The sequence below is a fragment of the Scyliorhinus torazame genome, chromosome 21 (genome assembly GCF_047496885.1).
Source record: "Scyliorhinus torazame isolate Kashiwa2021f chromosome 21, sScyTor2.1, whole genome shotgun sequence".
NCBI lineage: Eukaryota > Metazoa > Chordata > Chondrichthyes > Carcharhiniformes > Scyliorhinidae > Scyliorhinus > Scyliorhinus torazame.
Genome location: NC_092727.1, coordinates 110,269,617 through 110,289,627, shown reverse-complemented (window position 1 = coordinate 110,289,627; position 20,011 = coordinate 110,269,617). Strand labels below are relative to the sequence as shown.

The window sequence follows — 20,011 nt, the reverse complement described above, 5'->3', positions numbered from 1 at the left end:
CTAAGTCTTAGTGTCTTCGGATCTAAGCAAGAAAATGAGTGAAGGTACTTCTGAGTTAATTGAAATAAAAATCCCACAATGAGCGGCCAACCACAGTACAGATAATCTAAGAAAGATAGATCTGGCAGTAAGGGACTGAAGAGATGGTGAAGAACAGGAGTAAAATTAGAAGCAGCATTTTTGAGGCAAAGATAGATGCAATTAGGAGCTGCAATCTTACTGTAGTCCAGAAAGCAAAGGTTTCAACAGATGAGTGGAGATAAAACTTGATGTCAGTCAGAGTTATGGTCAGGAATTCCTGGCAGCAAAACAGTGAGGTCCCAAAAGTTCAAAACGTTGGAAAATCAAGCAACTGCACCATCAGAGTGGAAAATGCATGGAAAGGAAATTCATCAGAATTCTAAAATACATCTTCAGTGGGTGGTAGAATGAACAATTGCTGAAGAGACAGAAAGACAACTATTGGATTTTCACTTTCTAAAGATGCATTTGTCAGCTTTAACACAGGAATTTAATGTCATATGAGTAGCAATCAAGTTGCACTTGGGTGTTTTGGAGTCATCAGAAGGCGAGGCGAGATGTGAGGAATCTTTGAAGCACAATAGGCAGAGTGAAACCGAGATGTAGTAATATCTCTGATGGAAAGGGATGAATGAGATATCAACCTTCGAGGTCAGCTGGAATACCTCAGTGGCACAGGTGGGAGATTGATAAGAATAGGATTCCATGAGTAAAGTCAGTGGTTGGGCCAAGTTCTTCACCCGAGCTTAGTGACATTTTCTGAAAGGCGCCAATTATTCTGAGAACATAAGAACTTTTTTTTTTAGGAAATACTCATTAGGCCCAACAGACCAACCCACTTTTGATAATTTAAACCCTAATTGCTCTCCTTCTCAACATATCCCTCAAGTCTCACCTCTCCAGAAACACATTTCTTCACCACAAAAATAACCCACTTTGGCCTTTCCTGGTAATTTATTCCACGTTTATTGACCTATTGGTGCCATTGTTTCTGATACTGCACTCTGTCCTTGGTATTTGAATTATCTTTCCTCATGGTGCACAATGTATCCGGGTCAACATTTTAATTCCCTTTCTTGTCTAGAAAAGCACCATGAGGTCATCTTTTTACTTTTCCATCCCTTTTGTTAATGGACAAATAGTCAATTATTCACCGATCCAAGTCGAATGCGTGTGAGTGTTTGTGACAGTTCACCATTCAAATAACCCTTTTCAAAAACTTTGGTCAAGCTATTAACAGGGCAGCATTACCTATCAGGTTAATGAAACACAGCATCTGTTACTCCAACTTCAGCAAGTGCATGAATCACTGACTCTCCTCACCTTGCCTTCATTAAGCTGATCCTCTTCTTTAATTCCTGGAATGAGCTTTAAGGTTATTGAACCCTGGCACTGGGCCTGCATAGATAACAGGTAAAAATGTCAAACCATTACTGTACCAGTGGGAATGTTTCATTTTCCTTCATTCATAGCTGGAGCTCGCAGCTTCAATAAACGTCTGGCCTATATGGGGTTAAAATTAGGTCACTCTGAAGATGCACTTCCACATTCTTCAGAGTGAACACTAAGATATTTATTAATAAGAATTGTACAGCAGCCTCATGGCTATAGCTAGCTCCCAAAATGTCGCTGCCTAGGAGCCTTTCTCATCCACGGGCTGATTGCCCGGTTGGTCACCCAGGTCATGTGACCCTTACTCTGCTGTGTTGCCCTTAAGTGGAGAATCACCACAGTCACATTCAAAATTTAGCAGCAGGTTCTACAAAAGATTCCAGGTTCTCTTTCATGGTGTGGTTTGAAATAAGACAACATACTCCTTTACAGTAATGAACTATCTACTGGACGGAATTTTTGGGCCGTTCCCATTGATGTGATCTTCCAATCCCGCCAACAGCAACCTCCAAGGGATGATTTCCCAAAGGCAGGGGGCAGGGGGAAAGAATGGACAAGTGCTGCACACAACGGGAAATCTCATTGACCCATATGTGTGCTGATGTGAAGTCATGAGAGAAGGTGCAGAAAATATTTCATCGAATACTCCCAGGGACGAGGAGCTTCAGTTACATGGATGGATTGGAGAAGCTGGGACTGTTCCCCTTGGAGGAGAGAATTAAGGTCAAGAGGAGATTTGACAGAGATGTTCAAAATCATAAGGGGTCCAGACAGAGTAGAAGAAGAAATTGTTCACATTCAGGGCTCCAGGGAAAAGACAGGAGAGTGGGATCAGATGAAATGCTCTTGCAGAGAACTGGCATGGACATGACGGGCAGAATGGTCTCCTCCTATATTGTAACCATCCTATGATTCTACAATTCTGCAACCATCTACCCTTATAGAATGCAAATTAATGACATGACATTGTCATCAGTTATTTCATCAACGCCAAATTATTTTCCTTGCAATTTCAGGAAAAGATATCAGCACATAAAAATGTATTAATGGTACTGTCAATTTGGTGGAGAAAGGAATTCACAACATGGAATTTAAGCATTCATTGTTACGATCATTTTTAATGTCACAAATAAATAATCTATCATATCAATTTGTATATTCAATTCTGATACTTCATTGAGCTTTCATAAAATCATAGAATTTACAGTGCAGAAGGAGGCCACCCAGCCCATCGAGTCTGCACCGGCCCCCGGAAAGAGCACCCCACCCAAGCACCCACCTCCACCCTATCCCCACACCTCCACCCTATCCCCGTAACCCCAACTAACCTTTTTTGGACACCAAGGGCAATTTAGCATAGCCAATCCACCTAACGTGCACATCGTTGGACTGTGGGAGGAAACCGGAGCACCTGGAGGAAACCCACGCAGACATGGGGAGAACGTGCAGACTCCACGCAGTGACCCAAGTCGGGAATTGAACCTGGGACCCTGGAGCTGTGAAGCAACTGTGCTAACCACTGTGCTACCGTACTGCCCTTTGAAATCTTTTAATATCAGATTTGCATGTTAAGGCATCCTACTTGTGTTTTATAATTCTTCTGTCTGATTATTGTGCAATTGTTTTGCTCTACAGTGCAAAGAAGATAAAAACAGTACTAATGGTGTCCTCCAGATGCAGAGTCTCAATTCATTAATAGCAGTTCTTCATAATCTGGTAAAGTGACTATTTTTCTTGGCTGTTACTCCAAATAGGAAAGATTTAGTGCTTCTTCAGTGAGTCCCTAGCTAATGGCTAACGAAGTACGGCAACTGCTCGGCCCAAGATCGCAAGAAACTGCAGAGTGTGGTGAACTGAGCCCAACGCATCACATAAGCTTGCCACCCTCACATTGATTCTGCCTACACCTATCGCTGTCTCAGGAAGGCAGACAGCATTGTCAGAGGCCCCTCACACCCAGGCTTTGCCCTCTTCCAGACCCTTCCATCAGGCAGAAGATACAGAAGTCTGAAGACCCGCACATCCAGACATAGGAACAAACCCACAGCTACTAGACTCCTCAACGACTCTCCCTCGGACTGATCTGTTCCCTGTAAGAACACTATTCATGCCACCCTGTGCTGCTCTTACTCATATATTTGCTTTGCTTGGCCCTTGTTCCGCACTGTGACTAATCACTATTTGTTGATGTACCAGTTGTCATTGTACTCTGTCGCTTATTCTTTTTGTCTACTATGTACGTACTTCCCTTGGTCACAGAAAAATACTTTTCACTGTACTCCGGTACATGTGACAATAAATATCAATCGATACATGCATGACTGTCAGTAAAAAAAAAAGTATCTGGGGCGAGATTCTCCGACCCTCCGCCGGGTCGGAGATTTGCCGGTGGCTGGCGTGAATCCCGCCCCCGCCAGTTGCCGAATTCTCCACCACCGGATATTCTGCAGGGGCGGGAATCGCGGCGCGCCGGTTGGCGGGCCATCCCCCGCGATTCTCCGGCCCGGATGGGCCGAAGTCCCGCCGCTAAAATGCCTGTCATGCCGGCGTAGATTAAACCACCTACCTTACCGGTGGGACAAGGCGGCGCGGGCGGGCTCCGGGGTCCTGGGGGGGCGCGGTGCGATCTGGCCCCGGGGGGTGCCCCCACGGTGGCCTGGCCCGTGATCGGGGCGCACCGATCCGCGGGCGGGCCTGTGCCATGGGGGCACTCTTTCCCTTCCGCCTTCGCCACGATCTCCACCATGGTGGAGGCGGAAGAGACTCCCTCCACTGCACATGTGCGGGAATGCCGTCAGCGGCCGCTAACGCTGCCGCGCATGCGCCGCCCGGAGATGTCATTTCCCTGCCAGCTGGCGGGGCACCAAAGGCCTTTTCCGCCAGCTGGCGGGGCGGAAATTCGTCCGGTGCCGGCCTAGCCCCTTAAGGTTGGGGCTCGGCCCCCAAAGATGTGGAGCATTCCGCACCTTTGGGGCGGCGCGATGCCCGACTGATTTGCGCCGTTTTGGGCGCCAGTCGGCGGACATCGCGCCGTTTCCGGTGAATTTCACCCCTGAGGGCTGAATCTCTAGCTAAGTAGCTATTAGACAGGAGAAAATACTTCATAGTAATCATATATTCATGTCAGCAATTGGAACACAAACCTAGAATGGGATCCCGTACCACCCCTCCGTCCCCCGGCCCCCCACCCACCATGGCGTGTTTTCCACTGGCAGAGACGGCTGGTGGCATGATTTTTCGCTCTTGCCATTTTCTATGGCATTTTACATGGCTGGCCCGTTCCGCCACCGGGAATCTGCCGTGGCCGATGCAGGGTGGGGGTGGGGTGTCACCTTCTGTGGGACCGGATGTTCCCATCGGAGGGAAGGGCCCAGAAAATCCCATCCCTAGACTTTTCTTGGTTCTGTATTTAATAAATGAAGGAATTTAGATAAGCTAACACAAAAATGCTTTAATGCTTACTCGAAAGAAAAAAATAGCAAATGCAAAGCTAAGACCTTATCGCAGAGTTTGTTTACAAAGATACATTATATACCAGAATCTGACTGATCTCTTCAGGTGTCTTGTGCTCAACTGCGATTTCATTGACCTCTCTTAGTTCATCTCCAACATGAACTAAACCTGCAGAAACAAGAACAAAATTAATGTACATCTTAATACAGGAATGCTTAGTTGGAGGAAGTGGGCACCACTAATAGCTTAGACGTTGACGGAAAAAGTAACCAAACAACACAAGTTAGAAGGTTTTAAGTTCAATCCTCAGCCTTTGCTGAGTTAGTTGTCCCCATTTGGGTATCACTTGTGGGTACTCCAATTGACCTTGGACGAGTGTGGAGAATACCAGTTAGGGTTTCCATTCTCGCTTACTGTCAAATGGTTGCTGGTGTGGTTGTTAGTATATAGCTATCAAGTGAGGATAATGCTACGCCCAACTGTGAAACTCTCCAGAGTCAGACAACTTAATAGCGCTGACTCTCTGGCCTCGGAAAGAAGAATGACTGCCTGAATATAGTTTTATAGATTGGCCCAACCCCAAGGAACTATACCTCTGCAATTGTGAGCACCTCAGAGAAGATACAAGAAACATGGAGGAACTTGAAATATTGAAAGTCGCTTATTGTCACAAGTAGGCTTCAAATGAAGTTACTGTGAAAAGCCCCTAGTCGCCACATTCCGGCGCCTGTTCAGGGAGGCTGGTACGGGAATTGAACCGTGCTGCTGGCCTGCCTTGGTCTGCTTTAAAAGCCAGCTCTTTAGCCCTGTGCCCAATAATCAATATTCTCTCAGATATCACACTGTCACCTCATATGTCTTTCCAAACGTTAATTATTTATCCAAAAAATAAGTTCTTATAACCAAGCATAGATAAATGCTGCATTGCAAAACGAAATTAAGCCCTGGATTTCTGTCCATGGCTTGGGTGCATAGAGTCAGGAGAATTCCCACCTATATAGCACCTCATATCCTCCATGCCAATCTATCCCTCTGTACCAAGCCCCATGGTCCTTTTTATGCATTATGCCAACTCAGTGCCAACTCATGCCAACCTTCCCCCACCTTACACCTTCACAGTGTATATAACCAGTTGTAGCTGCCAATCAAACTGTGAAATGGCAGGTAACCTACTATAGGCCCTTACACCTACCATGCCAACTCACCCAGTATCCACCATGGGCAGAACTCAGGATCCATGCAGAGATGAGTTTGAAGTGTCTGTTGCAGACTTAATTGTCTTGAAAAAAACATGCTCATTCATTAACAGTCATTTACTACATTTACATTCCTTCAACTACACATTCCTTCAACTCCATAAGGTGTGCTGCCGTATAACAGCACACATTTAATTTACGCATTGGAATTCATAGTTGCATATCAAAGAGTATACAATCACTTATGGCTGCCAATCAATCTGTGAAATGGCAGACACCCTACTGTGCTAAAGGATGGCTGTGAATTCTGTCATACAACACTAATCCAGTTCTGGAAGCCCACACGTTATGTCAACTGATATTGAAATAACAAACATTTTTTTTTAATACTCCAGACCTTTTGTCCCAAAGATTTAAAGGGCAGGACTTTTAAGTGCTTTGACAATGTGATAGCACCCTTTGACAAGTGCTTGCAACCATTCTTCTTAACACTTTTGACTGGCCCTCTTGACAGATGCTTGCGACAGTTTTGAAATTTGATTTTGACAGGGCTGTTTATAATTCCATTGAGCTTGACAGTAATGAATTTATGCACTTTTTATGCTCACTCATGCCTGATTTTGATTAAACTAAAGGGTATCTGATCTCCACCAAAGGATACCTGATTTCCCCCAGAGGTGTCCCAGGGCTATATACAAAGTGATACGTTGGGCTGGATTCTCAGATCCCCGACGCCAAAATCTCGTTTGGCGATGGGGCAAAGAATCCCCGATGTCACTGAAATCTGGGATGGCGCTGCTTTCGGGATGCTCTCTGAATATGTCGCACGCCATATCCACAGCCTCTGAACTCTGAACATCCCCAACCGGCCGAGTTCCCGACGGCGTGGGTCTCTTGTGGTCTCACCCGTCGGGAACTCAGCGTGGCGGCTGCGGACACAGTCCAGCGCCACCACAGTCGGGGGAGGGCCGATTCGCGGGCAGGGGGGGGACATATTTGGGGCCGGGGGCACTGTGGTGGGGCGGTCTGGGGCGCGCGAGCCAGCCGAAGGCAGGAACTATTTCACGGGCCGAGTCCACAAGTGGCATCTGCCATGAAGCACGGCCCGGCTGCTGCAGGCCACCGCCGTGCATATGTGAGGCCACGGACCCGGCAATGCTCCGGGCCATATCGGCAGCTAGAGCTGGGAGCTCTACGCTGCCTGGCTGCTAGCCGCCCCCCCCCCCCCCCCCCCCCCCCCGGAACAGGGAATCAGTGACTGTTTTGCACCAGTTTTCCTGGCATAAGACGCCACCATTTTCATGCTGACGTGGGGCCTTAGTCTCCAGAACAGAGAATCTAGCCCATTATCTCCACAAAGATCAGACCTGTCCTTACCATGGACTGGATTCTCCGCTGTCAGGATTCTCCGTGTGCCGGCAGTGCACGCACGCCTGGGGACTCTCCGACGGCGTGGTGCTGCCCAAAAGGGGAAATCCCATTGGTCAGCTGGCGGAGAATCCCGCTGCTGGCGGGGCAGCTCCGCACCAGAAAACTGGGGCAACAGGACGGGGAATCCCGCCCAATATCTATTCTGCACACACTGGGATTGAGACTCCTGGGGCTACCAAACCTCGATATAATTGATGGCATATGACCAGTTGCTTCTGTAAACTGAGCATGTGTGAAACATGAACCACCCCCAAAAATGGGAAGTTCTATGTTCCGGAATGGGACTTTCCAATCGGGGACCCTCTCCTTCCCACCCTCAGACATCGAGTGCCCAAAAAGTGGGGCTGAGCGGGAAAAGGCCTTTAAGGGCCCACTTAAGTGCCTTAATAGGGGCATGGATAGGCTTCCCATCTGAGGTCCTGCCCGCCCCATCATGAAATTACAACTGAGTCGGGGCAGGCGGGATCCCAGTGGGAATCCCATTCAGGCAAATGTACACCCTCCCCGTCCTGTCAAAAGAAGTGATTAATAATAATAATAATAATAATCTTTATTAGTGTCACAGATAGGCTCATATTAACACTGCAATGAAGTTACTGTGAAAATTCCCTCGTCGCCACACTCCGGCGCCTGTTTGGGTACACTGAGGGAGAATTCAGAATGTCTAATTCACCTAACAAGCACATCTTTCGGGATTAGGAATGAAAGGAATGAAATTCTGGCAAGTGAGACATGGGAGACATTGGGCTGCATTTTACATGGGCTGCAGATTGCTCACCCCACCCCCAACCCATTGCCCCCCCCCCACACACACACAGATGTTAAGTCTGCCAGAAACTGATTCACAACGTGCTGCAGCCAGGAGCTACATTGGTAGAGAGTTGGACTTCCTAACTTGTGAGGAAGCCTCGACTTTCGGGAGCTGCCGATCGGTCGGATAGGCTGGCAGCTCCATCAGCCCCAGCAACATCAAGAGCTGAGGGGTGAGCACTGCCGGCAGTGCAGGGCGAAGGCCCAAGGAAGATTATGTGACTTCAGGATGGGAGGTAGACCAGAGACCAGGGAGGGGGAGGTAGGGTTGGGGTTGGTTACATTCTGTTGAGTAGGTGGCGTGTAAGGAAAGGGGCGGGGGCTCTGATGCGTTCAGACCACCCCTCTCTGCCCAAATGTTGTGCCCCCCACCTTTCCTCATTTCTCAAGGAGGCCTTTTAAAATGGCCTGCCTGTTCCTGCCTGATTGCCCATGCCAACCATGTTTTGGCATGGTAATGTATTATTCAGGTCAATAGGTTTGTTAATAACCTTAAATATAGCAGGCGGTCTGGAAATTTTGACGCCACTCCACCTAGCGTTTTATGGGGGTGTGCTTCGGGATGGGCAGGTGGTGGGTGAGCTACCCAACCTATTTAACATGCCCCCCCCCCACTGAAAATACACCTGGGAGGGGCACGAAATATTTTGCCCGCTCTCTTTCCTCCACCGACTAGTCTAAAAGCAAAGGTTATCAAAAAGGTGTTAGAATTTTTCACTATGACAGATTCCCATTCCAATGCAACATGGGATAATTTTGCCTGTCACTGAACCAGGGCAATTATCCAGATCGGGGATGTTAAATATTGTAGGTCTGCCAATGTAGCTCTTTAAATTCAGAAATTTCCCTCCGTGAAACTCTACTCCATGAAATAAATACACTTAGTGTTATGGGCCAGGGTTTAGAGAACTCCAAAGTGTATCATGGAGTTCACCTGACCCACAACTTTGAATAGATTGTGGTGTGGGGAGTACACGGCCCACTGTGTGGTGCAACAGAAATCTACAGCACTTTTAAATTAAAACAATGGAGGCGATTCTCCAATATTGAGCCCAAGTGTTTGCGCCGTCATGAACACGACGGCGCGAACCGGACCCGGGTACGACGGATTCTGGCCCCCACAGCGGTTCACACCGCTCCAGGTTCCTTACGCGGCGCCAAATGCGTGCCGCGCCAACCCGCGCATGCGCGGGGGACGTCTTACGCGCGCCGGTCCCGACCCAACATGGGGTCAGTGTTCAGGGGCCGGCCGCGCCAGAAAGTAGGCCCGGGGGGGAGTGGCTGGCCCGCCGATTGGTGGGCCCCAATCATGGGCCAGACCCCATCAGAGGCCCCATCCCCGGCGAAGGAGCCCCCTCCCTCCCCCCACAGGCCACCACCCCCTCCCCGACCGTTCCCGCAGAGTTCCCGCCGGCAGCGACCAGGGGTGAACAGCGCTGGTGGGACTCTGTCGCATCGGCACGGCCGCTCGGCCCATCTGAGCTGGAAAATCGGCGCCCTCGCCGTTTCCAGCGGCCAGTGGCCGGCGCCGCGCCAAACGCGCCTCGGAGAATCGCGTGCCGGCGTCGGGGCATCATGGTGCGGTTGCGCCGATTCTCTGGCCAGGCGCGGGACTCAGAGAATTGCACCCAATGTTTATTTATGAAACCAGGTAACACTTTGTTAACCCACAGTAAACATCTGAAGACAACTATCAATACCAATAAACCCCCCAAAGAATACAGTACTCTATACGTAACTTTTAATCTTTCCTTGCAACGTCCATGAGACAAAAAGAACACTTTTTACAGAAAGACATCAGGTTTAACTTCACTTCTGAGAACAGTTACCACTTTGAAATCACCAAATGAACATTCATAAGCTTGCAGAGATTCATACACATCTTGCTGTGATTGCAGCTTCTCCAAAACTAAAACAAAACTAAACACACCCTCTAGCTGCAAGCCGAAAGTGAAAGTAAAAGCAGACAGACAGCCCAGCTCCACCCACACTCTGACATCACTGATAAACACCCATTTCTTAAAGGTACATCCACTACAGCTATTTTATAAACCCCCATTTCTTAAAGGTACTCTCACATTACACTCAGTTTCAATGTTTCTGCGATGTGAACACTTTGGATGACCATTTCCCTTCACTTTTTAAAAATAAATTTAGAGTACCCAATTAATTTCTTCCAATTAAGGGGCAATTTAGTGTGGTCAATCCACCTACCCTGCACATCTTTGGGTTGTGGGGGCGAAATCCACACAAACACGGGGAGAATGTGCAAACTCCACACGGGCAGTAACCTAGAGCTGGGATCGAACCTGGGAATTCGGCGCCGTGAGGCAGCAGGGCTAACCCACTGCGCCACTGTGCTGCCCCATTTCCCTTCACTTTTGTGTGACTGGAGTGACCTCAAGAGAGTGGACATATTCTATGTCTCCTGTCGCTTCTGGCATAAAGCCTCAAGTAGCAGAAGCACATGGAGAGATGGTGATGTGGCTGTCAAAGGAACTTCTTCCATCCCCTGCAGTTATACCAAGGATCTACTCTAACAACAGTGGAAAAATTATGCAGTTGCTGGCGAGCTCATGCAACGATTGATGGGAAAAAGAAAATCAAGATCTTCTGTTAAAATATCACAGAGCCGCACTGTCCAACGTGACAAAGCGGGTAGATTAGAATTTATTGATCTGGATAAATATTTTAATGGAAAGATTTACAAGGCTACGGGAAAATCAAGTGGAACGAATTGGATAGCTCTTTCAAAGACCTGGCAGAGGCCAAATGGGCCGAATGGCCTCATTCTTTACTGTATTTTTCTTTGTTTCTGTAACAAACATGCTTTCCCAAGGGGAATAGCGGCCACCACAACAGCATAAGGGACACTTACCACTCCGGTCTGCGGCCCCACCTCGCATGATCCGTGCAACAACAACGGCGCCAGTTTGTTCATCCATCCTAATTGTCGCTCCCTGTTGTGAAAAAAGATAACTTGCTTTCATAGAGCGCTTTTCATAACCACTGCATCTCTCAAAGTGCTTTTGGGTTAACAAAGTACTTTTGAAGTGTAGTTCTTGTTGGAAGCTAATTTGTCCACAAACAGCAGTACGATAATGATCAGATAATATGTTTCTTGGGTTGTTGATTCAGAGATAAATATTGACCAGGATACTCAGCATAACTGCCTTAACCTTCTTTGAAACCATGCCGTGGAATTTCCCACATCCACCTGACCAGGCAGACATGGTTTCAGTTTTAACATCTCTTCTGAAAGATGACGGGCAGAATTCACCGGCGGGATATTCCCGCCCCACCGATGTGCTTAGGTTTCCAGGCGACGAGGGGTGCAGTCAACGGGAAATCCCGTTGACAACGACGGGATCGGAAAATTCCACTGGCGGGCCGCCTCTACCTCTGATAAGCACGCGGTGAGTTGGTCGGTAAATGCTTCCCGATAGTTCTGACACTGTAGCACTCTCTCAGTCGAGCAATGGAGTGTCAGCCTGTATCTTTGCGCTCCAGCCCTGTAGTGGGCCTTGAACCTTGAGCGATTCAAAGGCAAGAGTACCAAGTAAACGAATGGCTGCAATTCTGAGGATTAATGTTTGTCCTGGCATTTCAATTTTATTATGAATCTGTCACCCATATTTCTTTCAATCAATTAATCATGTTGTGTTTTAATCACAACCTGACAAGTACAAAAGGCTTTTAGTGCTTCTGGGTAAATTCATTTGATTATTAAGCTAAAGAATGATAGGACTGTGATGGGTGCTCTGGATCCGGGGAACACACCAAGGCAGGCCAGCAGCACGGTTCAATTCCCGTACCAGCCTCCCCGAACAGGCGCCGGAATGTGGTGACTAGGGGCTTTTCACAGTAACTTCATTGAAGCCTACTTGTGACAATCAGCGATTTTCATTTAATTTCATTCAGGCCACCAACACTTAAAAATAGTACAACACAATTTTATTAAGTTAGAAACTGTTGAACATACTTTCACTGTGGGTTAACACGATGTTAGATTAAACTAAAGACCTATGCCTGTCCGAACCAGTCTATGCACTCAGCACATGGTGAAGATCTGTGCTGTAAGCTGTAAGCTCTGTTCTTCTGAGAGGCTGCATCCCGAATGAGCGGGAACTCTGATGTACTCTGTCTATATAGTGAGTGTGCTCTAACTGGTGATTGGCTGCGGTGTTGTGTGTGTTGATTGGTGTTGCTGTGTGTCCATCAGTGTGTGTGTCTGCACAATGATATACTGGTGTATATTATGACATCCCCCCTTTTATTAAAAAAATGTATGTATGTGGCAATAAATAATGTGTGGTGAGAATGTTCCTAACTACGTGTGGGGTGCGAAGACATATTTACAGGACTACATACATGAGAACTAAGCTATTTACATGGGAAGGTGCCTGGTGCAGAGAAGCGGTATGCAACAAGAGTAAGAAGATCAACACTATATACAAACCAGGGAAACGATCAAACAAAGCAATGAAACAATTCAGAGAGTCCATAAATTCAAAAAGTTCATAAATCTAGTCTCTGAGGTGGGCAATGAATTCTGGTTGACCGCCTCAAGGGTGGGTCGAGAGCCGCCGGTTCAGGAGCGGGCTTGACTGCTTCAAAGTCAGGGGGAGGCAGAGTGACAGGGAGCTCTGCAAAGTCCGTGGCAGGGTCAGCAGGAGGGTGAGGCAACACTGGAGGATCACGTGGCGAGTGTGGGACGAGATGAAGGGCGCGTCGATTGCGGCGCAGAATAGAGCCATCCGGTAGACAAACAAGGAACGATCGGGGGGCCACCTGCCGAAGGACAACAGCGGTTGCAGACCAGCCAACATCCGTAAGATGGATGTGGACGTTGTCATCTGGAGCCAGAGCAGGGAGATCAGCTGCATGGAAGTCATTAGCCGCCTTGTGCTGTGCACGAGACAGCTGCATCCGGCGAAGGACCGGAACGTGGTCGAGGTCTGGGACATGGATGGACGGCACTGTTGTCCTCAGGGTGCGACTCATGAGTAACTGGGTTGGCGACAGGTCAGTGGACAGTGGGGCGGAGCGATAGGCCAGCAAGGCAAGGTAAAAATCAGACCAGCATCGGCAGCCTTGCATAGGCGCCGTTTGACGATATGTACTCCCTTCTCTGCTTTGCCATTAGATTGGGGGTACAGGGGACTGGACGTCACATGGGCAAAATTGTACCTCCTGGCAAAGCTGGACCATTCTTGGCTAGCGAAGCAGGGGCCATTGTCCGACATAACCGTTAGCGGGATGCCGTGTCGAGCAAAGGGTTCTTTACATGCACGAATGACTGCAGATGAGATGAGGTCATGCAACTGTATCACCTCCGGGTAATTCGAAAAGTAGTCCACGATCAGGACATAGTCTCTACCCAGCGCGTGGAACAGGTCGATGCCCACCTTGGTCCATGATGACGTGACCAACTCATGGGGCTGCAGGGTCTCACGTGGTTGAGCTGGCTGGAAGCGTTGACAAGTGGGGCAGTTGAGCACTGTGTTGGCTATGTCCTCATTAATGCCGGGCCAGTACACTGCCTCTCGGGCCAGTCGGCGGCACTTTTCCACGCCAAGGTGGCCCTCGTGTAGTTGTTCCACGACAAGCTGGCGCATGCTATGCGCGATGACAATGCGGTCCAGTTTTAGAAGAACCCCGTCTACTACCGCCAGATCATCTCTGACATTATAGAATTGAGGGCATTGGCCCTTGAGCCACCCGTCCGTTAGGTGGCACATGACACGCTGTAGCAAGGGTCAGCCGCCGTCTTGCGGCGAATTTGGACGAGGCGTTCATCCGAGGCAAGTAGATTGGAGGCCGCGAATGCCACATGGGCGTCAACCTGGCAGACAAAGCCCGCTGGGTCACATGGAGTGTTGACTGCCCTGGAGAGAGCGTCAGCAATGATGAGGTCCTTGCCTGGGGTGTATACCAGCTTGAAGTCGTATCGCCGGAGCTTGAGAAGAATACGCTGGAGGCAAGGCGTCATGTCATTCAAGTCTTTCTGTTTTATATTGACCAGCGGGCGATGGTCGGTCTCGACGGTGAATTGAGGAAGTCCGTAGACATAATCGTGAAACTTAACAACACCGGTCAGAAGGCCCAAGAACTCCTTTTCTATCTGCGCGTAGCGCTGCTCCGTGGGGGTCACCGCACGTGATGCATATGCAACGGGGGACCATGATGAGGCCTCATCACGTTGAAGGAGCACTGCCCCAATGCTGGATTGACTGGCATCGGTCGAAATTTTGGTCTCCTTTGCTGGGTCAAAGAAAGCTAAGACCGAGGCCGTGGTCAGTTTTCTGAGTTCTCTCCATTCACGCTCGTAGGCAGGGAGCCATTGGAAGTCTGTCGTCTTCCTGACCAGGTTCCTGAGAGCCGTGGTATGAGGTTAGGGATGAATTTCCCTAAAAAATTTACCATGCCCAGAAATCGGAGGACCGTCTTCTTGTCCTCTGGTGTTTTCATAGCTGTGATGGCAGCTACCTTGTCCGCATCCGGCTGCACACCCAATTGGGAGATGTGGTCCTCAAGGAACTTAAGTTCTGTCTGACCAAAAGAGCATTTGGCCCTATTGAGGTGGAGGCCATGCTCATGTATACGTCCGAATACGTGCTGGAGGCGACTAACGTGCTCCTGCGGGGTGGTGGACCAAATGATTATGTCAGCGACATAGATGCGAACACTTTCAATACCTTCCATCATTTGTTCCATAATCCTATGGAACACCTCTGATGCCGAGATGATCCCAAACGGCATCCTGTTGTAACAATATCTTCCAAAGGGGGTGTTAAATGTGCAGAGTTTCCTGCTGGATTTATTGAGCTGGATTTGCCAGAATCCTTTTGAGGCGTCGAGTTTGGTAAAGAGCTTGGCGCGAGCCATCTCACATGTGAGCTCTTCGCGCTTGGGAATTGTATAGTGCTCTCTCATAATATTACAATTTAGGTCCTTGGGATCAATGCAAATTCTCAATTCACCGGAAGGCTTTTTTACACATACCATGGAACTGACCCAGTCGGTCGGTTCCCTGACTTTGAAAATCACTCCTTGGTTCTGGAGGTCCTGCAGCTGCTGCTTGAGGCGGTCCTTAAGGGGTGCTGGGACCCGGCGAGGTGCGTGCACCACAGGCGTCGCATTTGGTTTTGATAAAATCTTGTAGGTGTATGGGAGTGTGCCCATGCCCTCGAAGACGCCATGGTACTGGTTGATAATGGCGTCAAGCTGCACCCTGAAGTCCGTGTCCTGAAAGGCAGATGCGTCAGCATGTGAGAGAGAGTGAACTCTCTGAACTAGGTTCAACAGCTTGCATGCCTGCGCACCAAGCAGGGAGGCTTTCGAGGAGCCCACGATTTCAAAAGGAAGGATGGCTTTGCATGACCTGTGCGTCACTTCAAATTGGCATGAGCCGCTGGCAGCAATGGCATTGCCATTATAATCTAATAGCTGGCAGGCTGATGGCAGGAAGGCTGGTTTGACACGAAGGCTTTGGAGGACAATGAGATTGGTGGAGGCACCAGTGTCCAGGCGGAATCGTATTTGGGACCGGTTGACCATAAGGGTGGCACACCACACATCGTCCGGATCGATGCTGTATACCGATAGAGGCTGGATTCTTTGTTTTGGGGACACCCTGTTTTTTGTAATGATAGACTCGAAAAGGCGCCTTCGGGTCCTCGGTATCAATATCGGGTAGCAGGTCCGAATCAGGCTCGGTGACCGTGGGCTGAATGGCCCGGACATTCCTGTGAGGCTGGCTGGAGTGATGAGGGTTGGCAGGCTGAGCTGATCTGCATAGTGGCCAAGTTTGCCACATCGCAGGCATCGTCGGGATTTGGCAGAATATTGCCGCTTTAAGTGGGCGGAGCCACAGTTGCCGCACGTTGTAGCGTTACTACGTTCGCTACGCCACCGCGCATGCGGGGTGCAGTCGCACGTGGTGCGCGCCTGCACAGTACATTCGTCGACGTCCCCTCGTTCGGTGCGCACAATCGCGGGAGGCTGCGAAAAGCGCGCAAAATGGCCACCCTCATCCAGGCTGAGGCCCTGGAGTTGCTCGATTGCTTGGACCCGTTCTGCGTCGTGGGGGTCTTGCCGCACCGTTTCAGCCGCTTGGATGTGGGAATACCGACTAGTGGCGAGATCATGTGGCACGCAGGTCTCGATGGCAATCGCTAGGGTGAGCTGCTTTATCTTGAGGAGCTGCTGGCGTAGGGGGTCCGACTGAACACTGAAAACGATCTGATCGCGTATCATGGAGTCGGAGGTGGGCTCGTAATTACAGGACTGCGCAAGGATGCGGAGGTGGGTGAGAAAGGACTGGAAAGGTGCATCCTTACCCTGCAAACGCTGTTGGAACACATAGCGCTCGAAACTTTCATTCACCTCTATGCTGCAGTGAGTGTCAAACTTAAGGAGGGCCGTCTTGAATTTCGATTTATCTTCACCATCAGCAAAGGTGAGAGAATTGAAAATGTGGATGGCATGGTCCCTAGACGTGGATAGGAAGAGAGCGAGCTTCCTGGTGTCTGAGGCAGCTTCCCGGTCTGTGGCTTCCAGGTAGAGCTGGAAGCGTTGTTTGAATATCTTCCAGTTGGCCCCCAGGTTACCGGTGATGCGGGGCGGCGGCGGCGGGCGGACGCTGTCCATTTTGCAGGATGGCTGTATGCTGGTGGAAGGCAGATCACTTGCAGGTAGATCTAAGAAGTTCTAACATCTCTCAGCTACTGGTACCATGATGTGTTGGGTGCTCTGGATCCGTGGAACACATACAGGCCACCAACACTTAAAATAGTACAACACTATTTTATTAAGTTAGAAACTGTTGAACATACTTTCACTGTGGGTTAACACGATGTTAGATTAAATCAGTCTATGCACTCAGCACATGGTGAAGATCTGTGCTGTAAGCTGTAAGTTCTGTCCTTCTGACAGGCTGCATCCCGAATGAGCGGGAACTCTGATGCCCTCTGTCTATATAGTGAGTGTGCTCTAACTGGTGATTGGCTGCGGTGTTGTGTGTGTTGATTGGTCTTGCTGTGTGTCCATCAGTGTGTGTGTCTGCACCATGATATACTGGTGTATATTATGACAGACTGTATTTTAAAATGTCTTCCATTTTATATTTTGTAATTCCACCAATGTCAAATAGCACTTTAAGGTCAGGCTCTGGAGCAATATTAAAATCCTTTCAAACATCAATAACTTTATGCTTTGCAAGTATTTTGCCGCAAACGAAAATGATCAGTTAGATCCGAATTTGATTCTATCCTGAGATATTACTCTTCCTTTCAGAAGAAGCAATTGATCTGCCCCCGGTCAAATTAAATGCATTTAACGGCCATTTAAAATAGAAAATGAAACAGTTTGAAAGAAAAAATAACTGCATTAGATACTGGATGTTGAAGGCGTTAATTTAATTTTTAATCCACACTGCCACGAATGAGTTATGCAGTTGACTTCCCTTGAGGAATAAAAATTGTTCTGAACATGTCGTGCTCTACCCTATATTGGGGAGAAGCTGTCATTTTCTGCCCTATTGAGGCCCAACCAATTCCCATACCCTCTATTACCATAGCCTTCCTGAGTCAGTTTGTTCAATTAATGCAAAGAAAGTTGAGAGCGGTTTAAACTGGAGACCTTTGATGTATGAATTAAATGAAAACTGCTCCAGTTCATTTCACTTAGGATTTTCCTTAAAGGCTTTCGCACAGGGGCTGGTTTAGCACAGGGCTAAATAGCTGGCTTTTAAAGCAGACCAAGGCAGGCCAGCAGCACGGTTCAATTCCCATACCAGCCTCCCCGAACAGGCGCCGGAATGTTGTGACTAGGGGCTTTTCACAGTAACTTCATTTGAAGCCGATTTGTGACAATAAGCGATTTTCATTTTCATTTCAGTAAAAAGGACAAGTTCTTCGTACACTATCCACTCGCCAGTACCTCCGCTGCTTTCATCTTACTTTTGCACTTCCAGAGGCATTAAACATTTATACGGTTATAACTTATTACGGTTGAATTATTAACCACGTTTAATTATTCAGCAAGATCTTTTTTCTCCAGATTCACTGAAGAACAAAAAGAGAATAATCGTGGCAAGGAGCAAAGCAGCGAGATATAGTTGGCGAGATGCAAGTCGGGCCTATGGCTGGTTTGGGGTTTGCATCAGCCCTGCCGAATATTACTAACCGAGGCCCCAGATTCAAAATTACGGTAAACCTCCTTTTGTGGTCCGACTTCAATCACATCATAAAACAATTGAGTGCGTGACTGTACGCTTGTATGCAAATGAGCTTGCTCAAATGTGATACATTCTGTTAATTAAGCCAAAATTAAGATTCCAAGCACAATTGTAAATAGAAATTCAGAATACCAATGGCTCTTTATTTTTCACAAGGCGGACAATCTTCATAGACTCCTCCTCCTCCTCAATTTCCAGATCATCTGGCATTGGCGGCAGAACAGGGTCAAAAGCCTTGCGTGCAACTGTGTCATGGGCTGAGAACAGGGCCTGTGATTGTTAAACAAAATTGACTTTTACATTAGATAATATAGCATTTCGACATCTTTACGTTCATTCTGTATTACGTCTACCCCTCCTCCCTTAAATCTGTGTTGTGTGTGCTCTAGGAGGCTAGTACCTAAATGAGCATTTTACTTTATAGATAATAACATTCATAGAGAGTCGTTTGTATTTCAAAGTCACCAACTGTTGATCCCAAATCGATTAAATGATAGTGCTTTGCAGCATTTAAAACTTAGATGCGGATATTATCACAGAGCTTTCTAGCACTCAACATTATAATTATTGTAAAAAATCCATTGACGAATTAGAACTTTCTATCTATTATGAAAATAATGGATCGACTCTGAGGCTGTAACCTCATCCCTGCATTTGTTTGGTGGTCATTCATTGTTTATTATTAGTGCATAGGTTTAGAATTGACGATACGAGCAAGGAGGCAGTGGGAACAATGTGGTGCGTGTGTATCACAAATGGTCGACCCTGCTTTATCCCTGCTGCTCATTGAGCATCCAGAACAGGAAATCCGCTAGTGATCATGAACTGACTGTTCGAGGGGCAAGGTGCCTGACGTTTCTGCAGTTATTTAAAGAAGAATCTGTTTAGAGGGAGTGAAGAAAAAAGTTGCCAACACTGGCTCAATGCTACATTATGAGAATGGATCAGTTTGATAGAGCCCCAGCATCTCATGATGTGCTGAATTGTGCCGCTGGAGGAAACAGCGATTGAGAAGGTTGCCATGGTGCGGTATACTTTCCCAGAGATCATGTAGAGTGCTTCAAAAATGGTAGTGCTTGATAGCAGTTTTGTATCAAACACCTCGAGAGGAAGCTCCAAGTTTGGAAATGTTTGCAGGCCAAGAAAATCAATCAAGAGAAAAAATACTGCAAATGCTGGGCCTCTGAAATAAAACCAGAAAAAGCTGGAAATACTCAACAGATCAGGCAGCTTCTGTGGAGAGAAACAGTGTTAGCATTTCAAAGAACAAAGAACAATACAGCACAGGAACAGGCCCTTCGACCCTCCAAGCCTGTGCCGACCATGGTGCCTGCCTAAACTAAAACTGTATGCACTTACGGAGTCCGTATCCTTCCATTCCCGCCCTCTTCATATATTTGTCTAGATGCCCCTTAAATGCCGCTATCGTACCTGCTTCCACCACCTCCCCAGGCAGCACGTTCCATAT

The 20,011-nt window shown here is 48.0% G+C and overlaps 1 protein-coding gene across 7 annotated transcripts in view; it reads right to left on the bottom strand.

The window, feature by feature from the left end:
* mpp3a (MAGUK p55 scaffold protein 3a) overlaps positions 1–20,011 on the bottom strand; it is a 166,514-nt gene that overhangs the window by 60,277 nt on the left and 86,226 nt on the right. For 6 of the 7 annotated variants that reach the window (XM_072487236.1, XM_072487238.1, XM_072487240.1 and 3 more), the window contains 4 exons: positions 18,676–18,813; positions 11,182–11,263; positions 4,949–5,034; positions 1,345–1,419 (listed from right to left, as the gene is read on the bottom strand). In XM_072487236.1, the coding sequence (XP_072343337.1) occupies positions 1,345–1,419; positions 4,949–5,034; positions 11,182–11,263; positions 18,676–18,813 (381 nt within the window). The remainder of the gene's footprint in view (positions 1–1,344; positions 1,420–4,948; positions 5,035–11,181; positions 11,264–18,675; positions 18,814–20,011) is intronic. The other variant, XM_072487241.1, reaches the window with a different exon arrangement.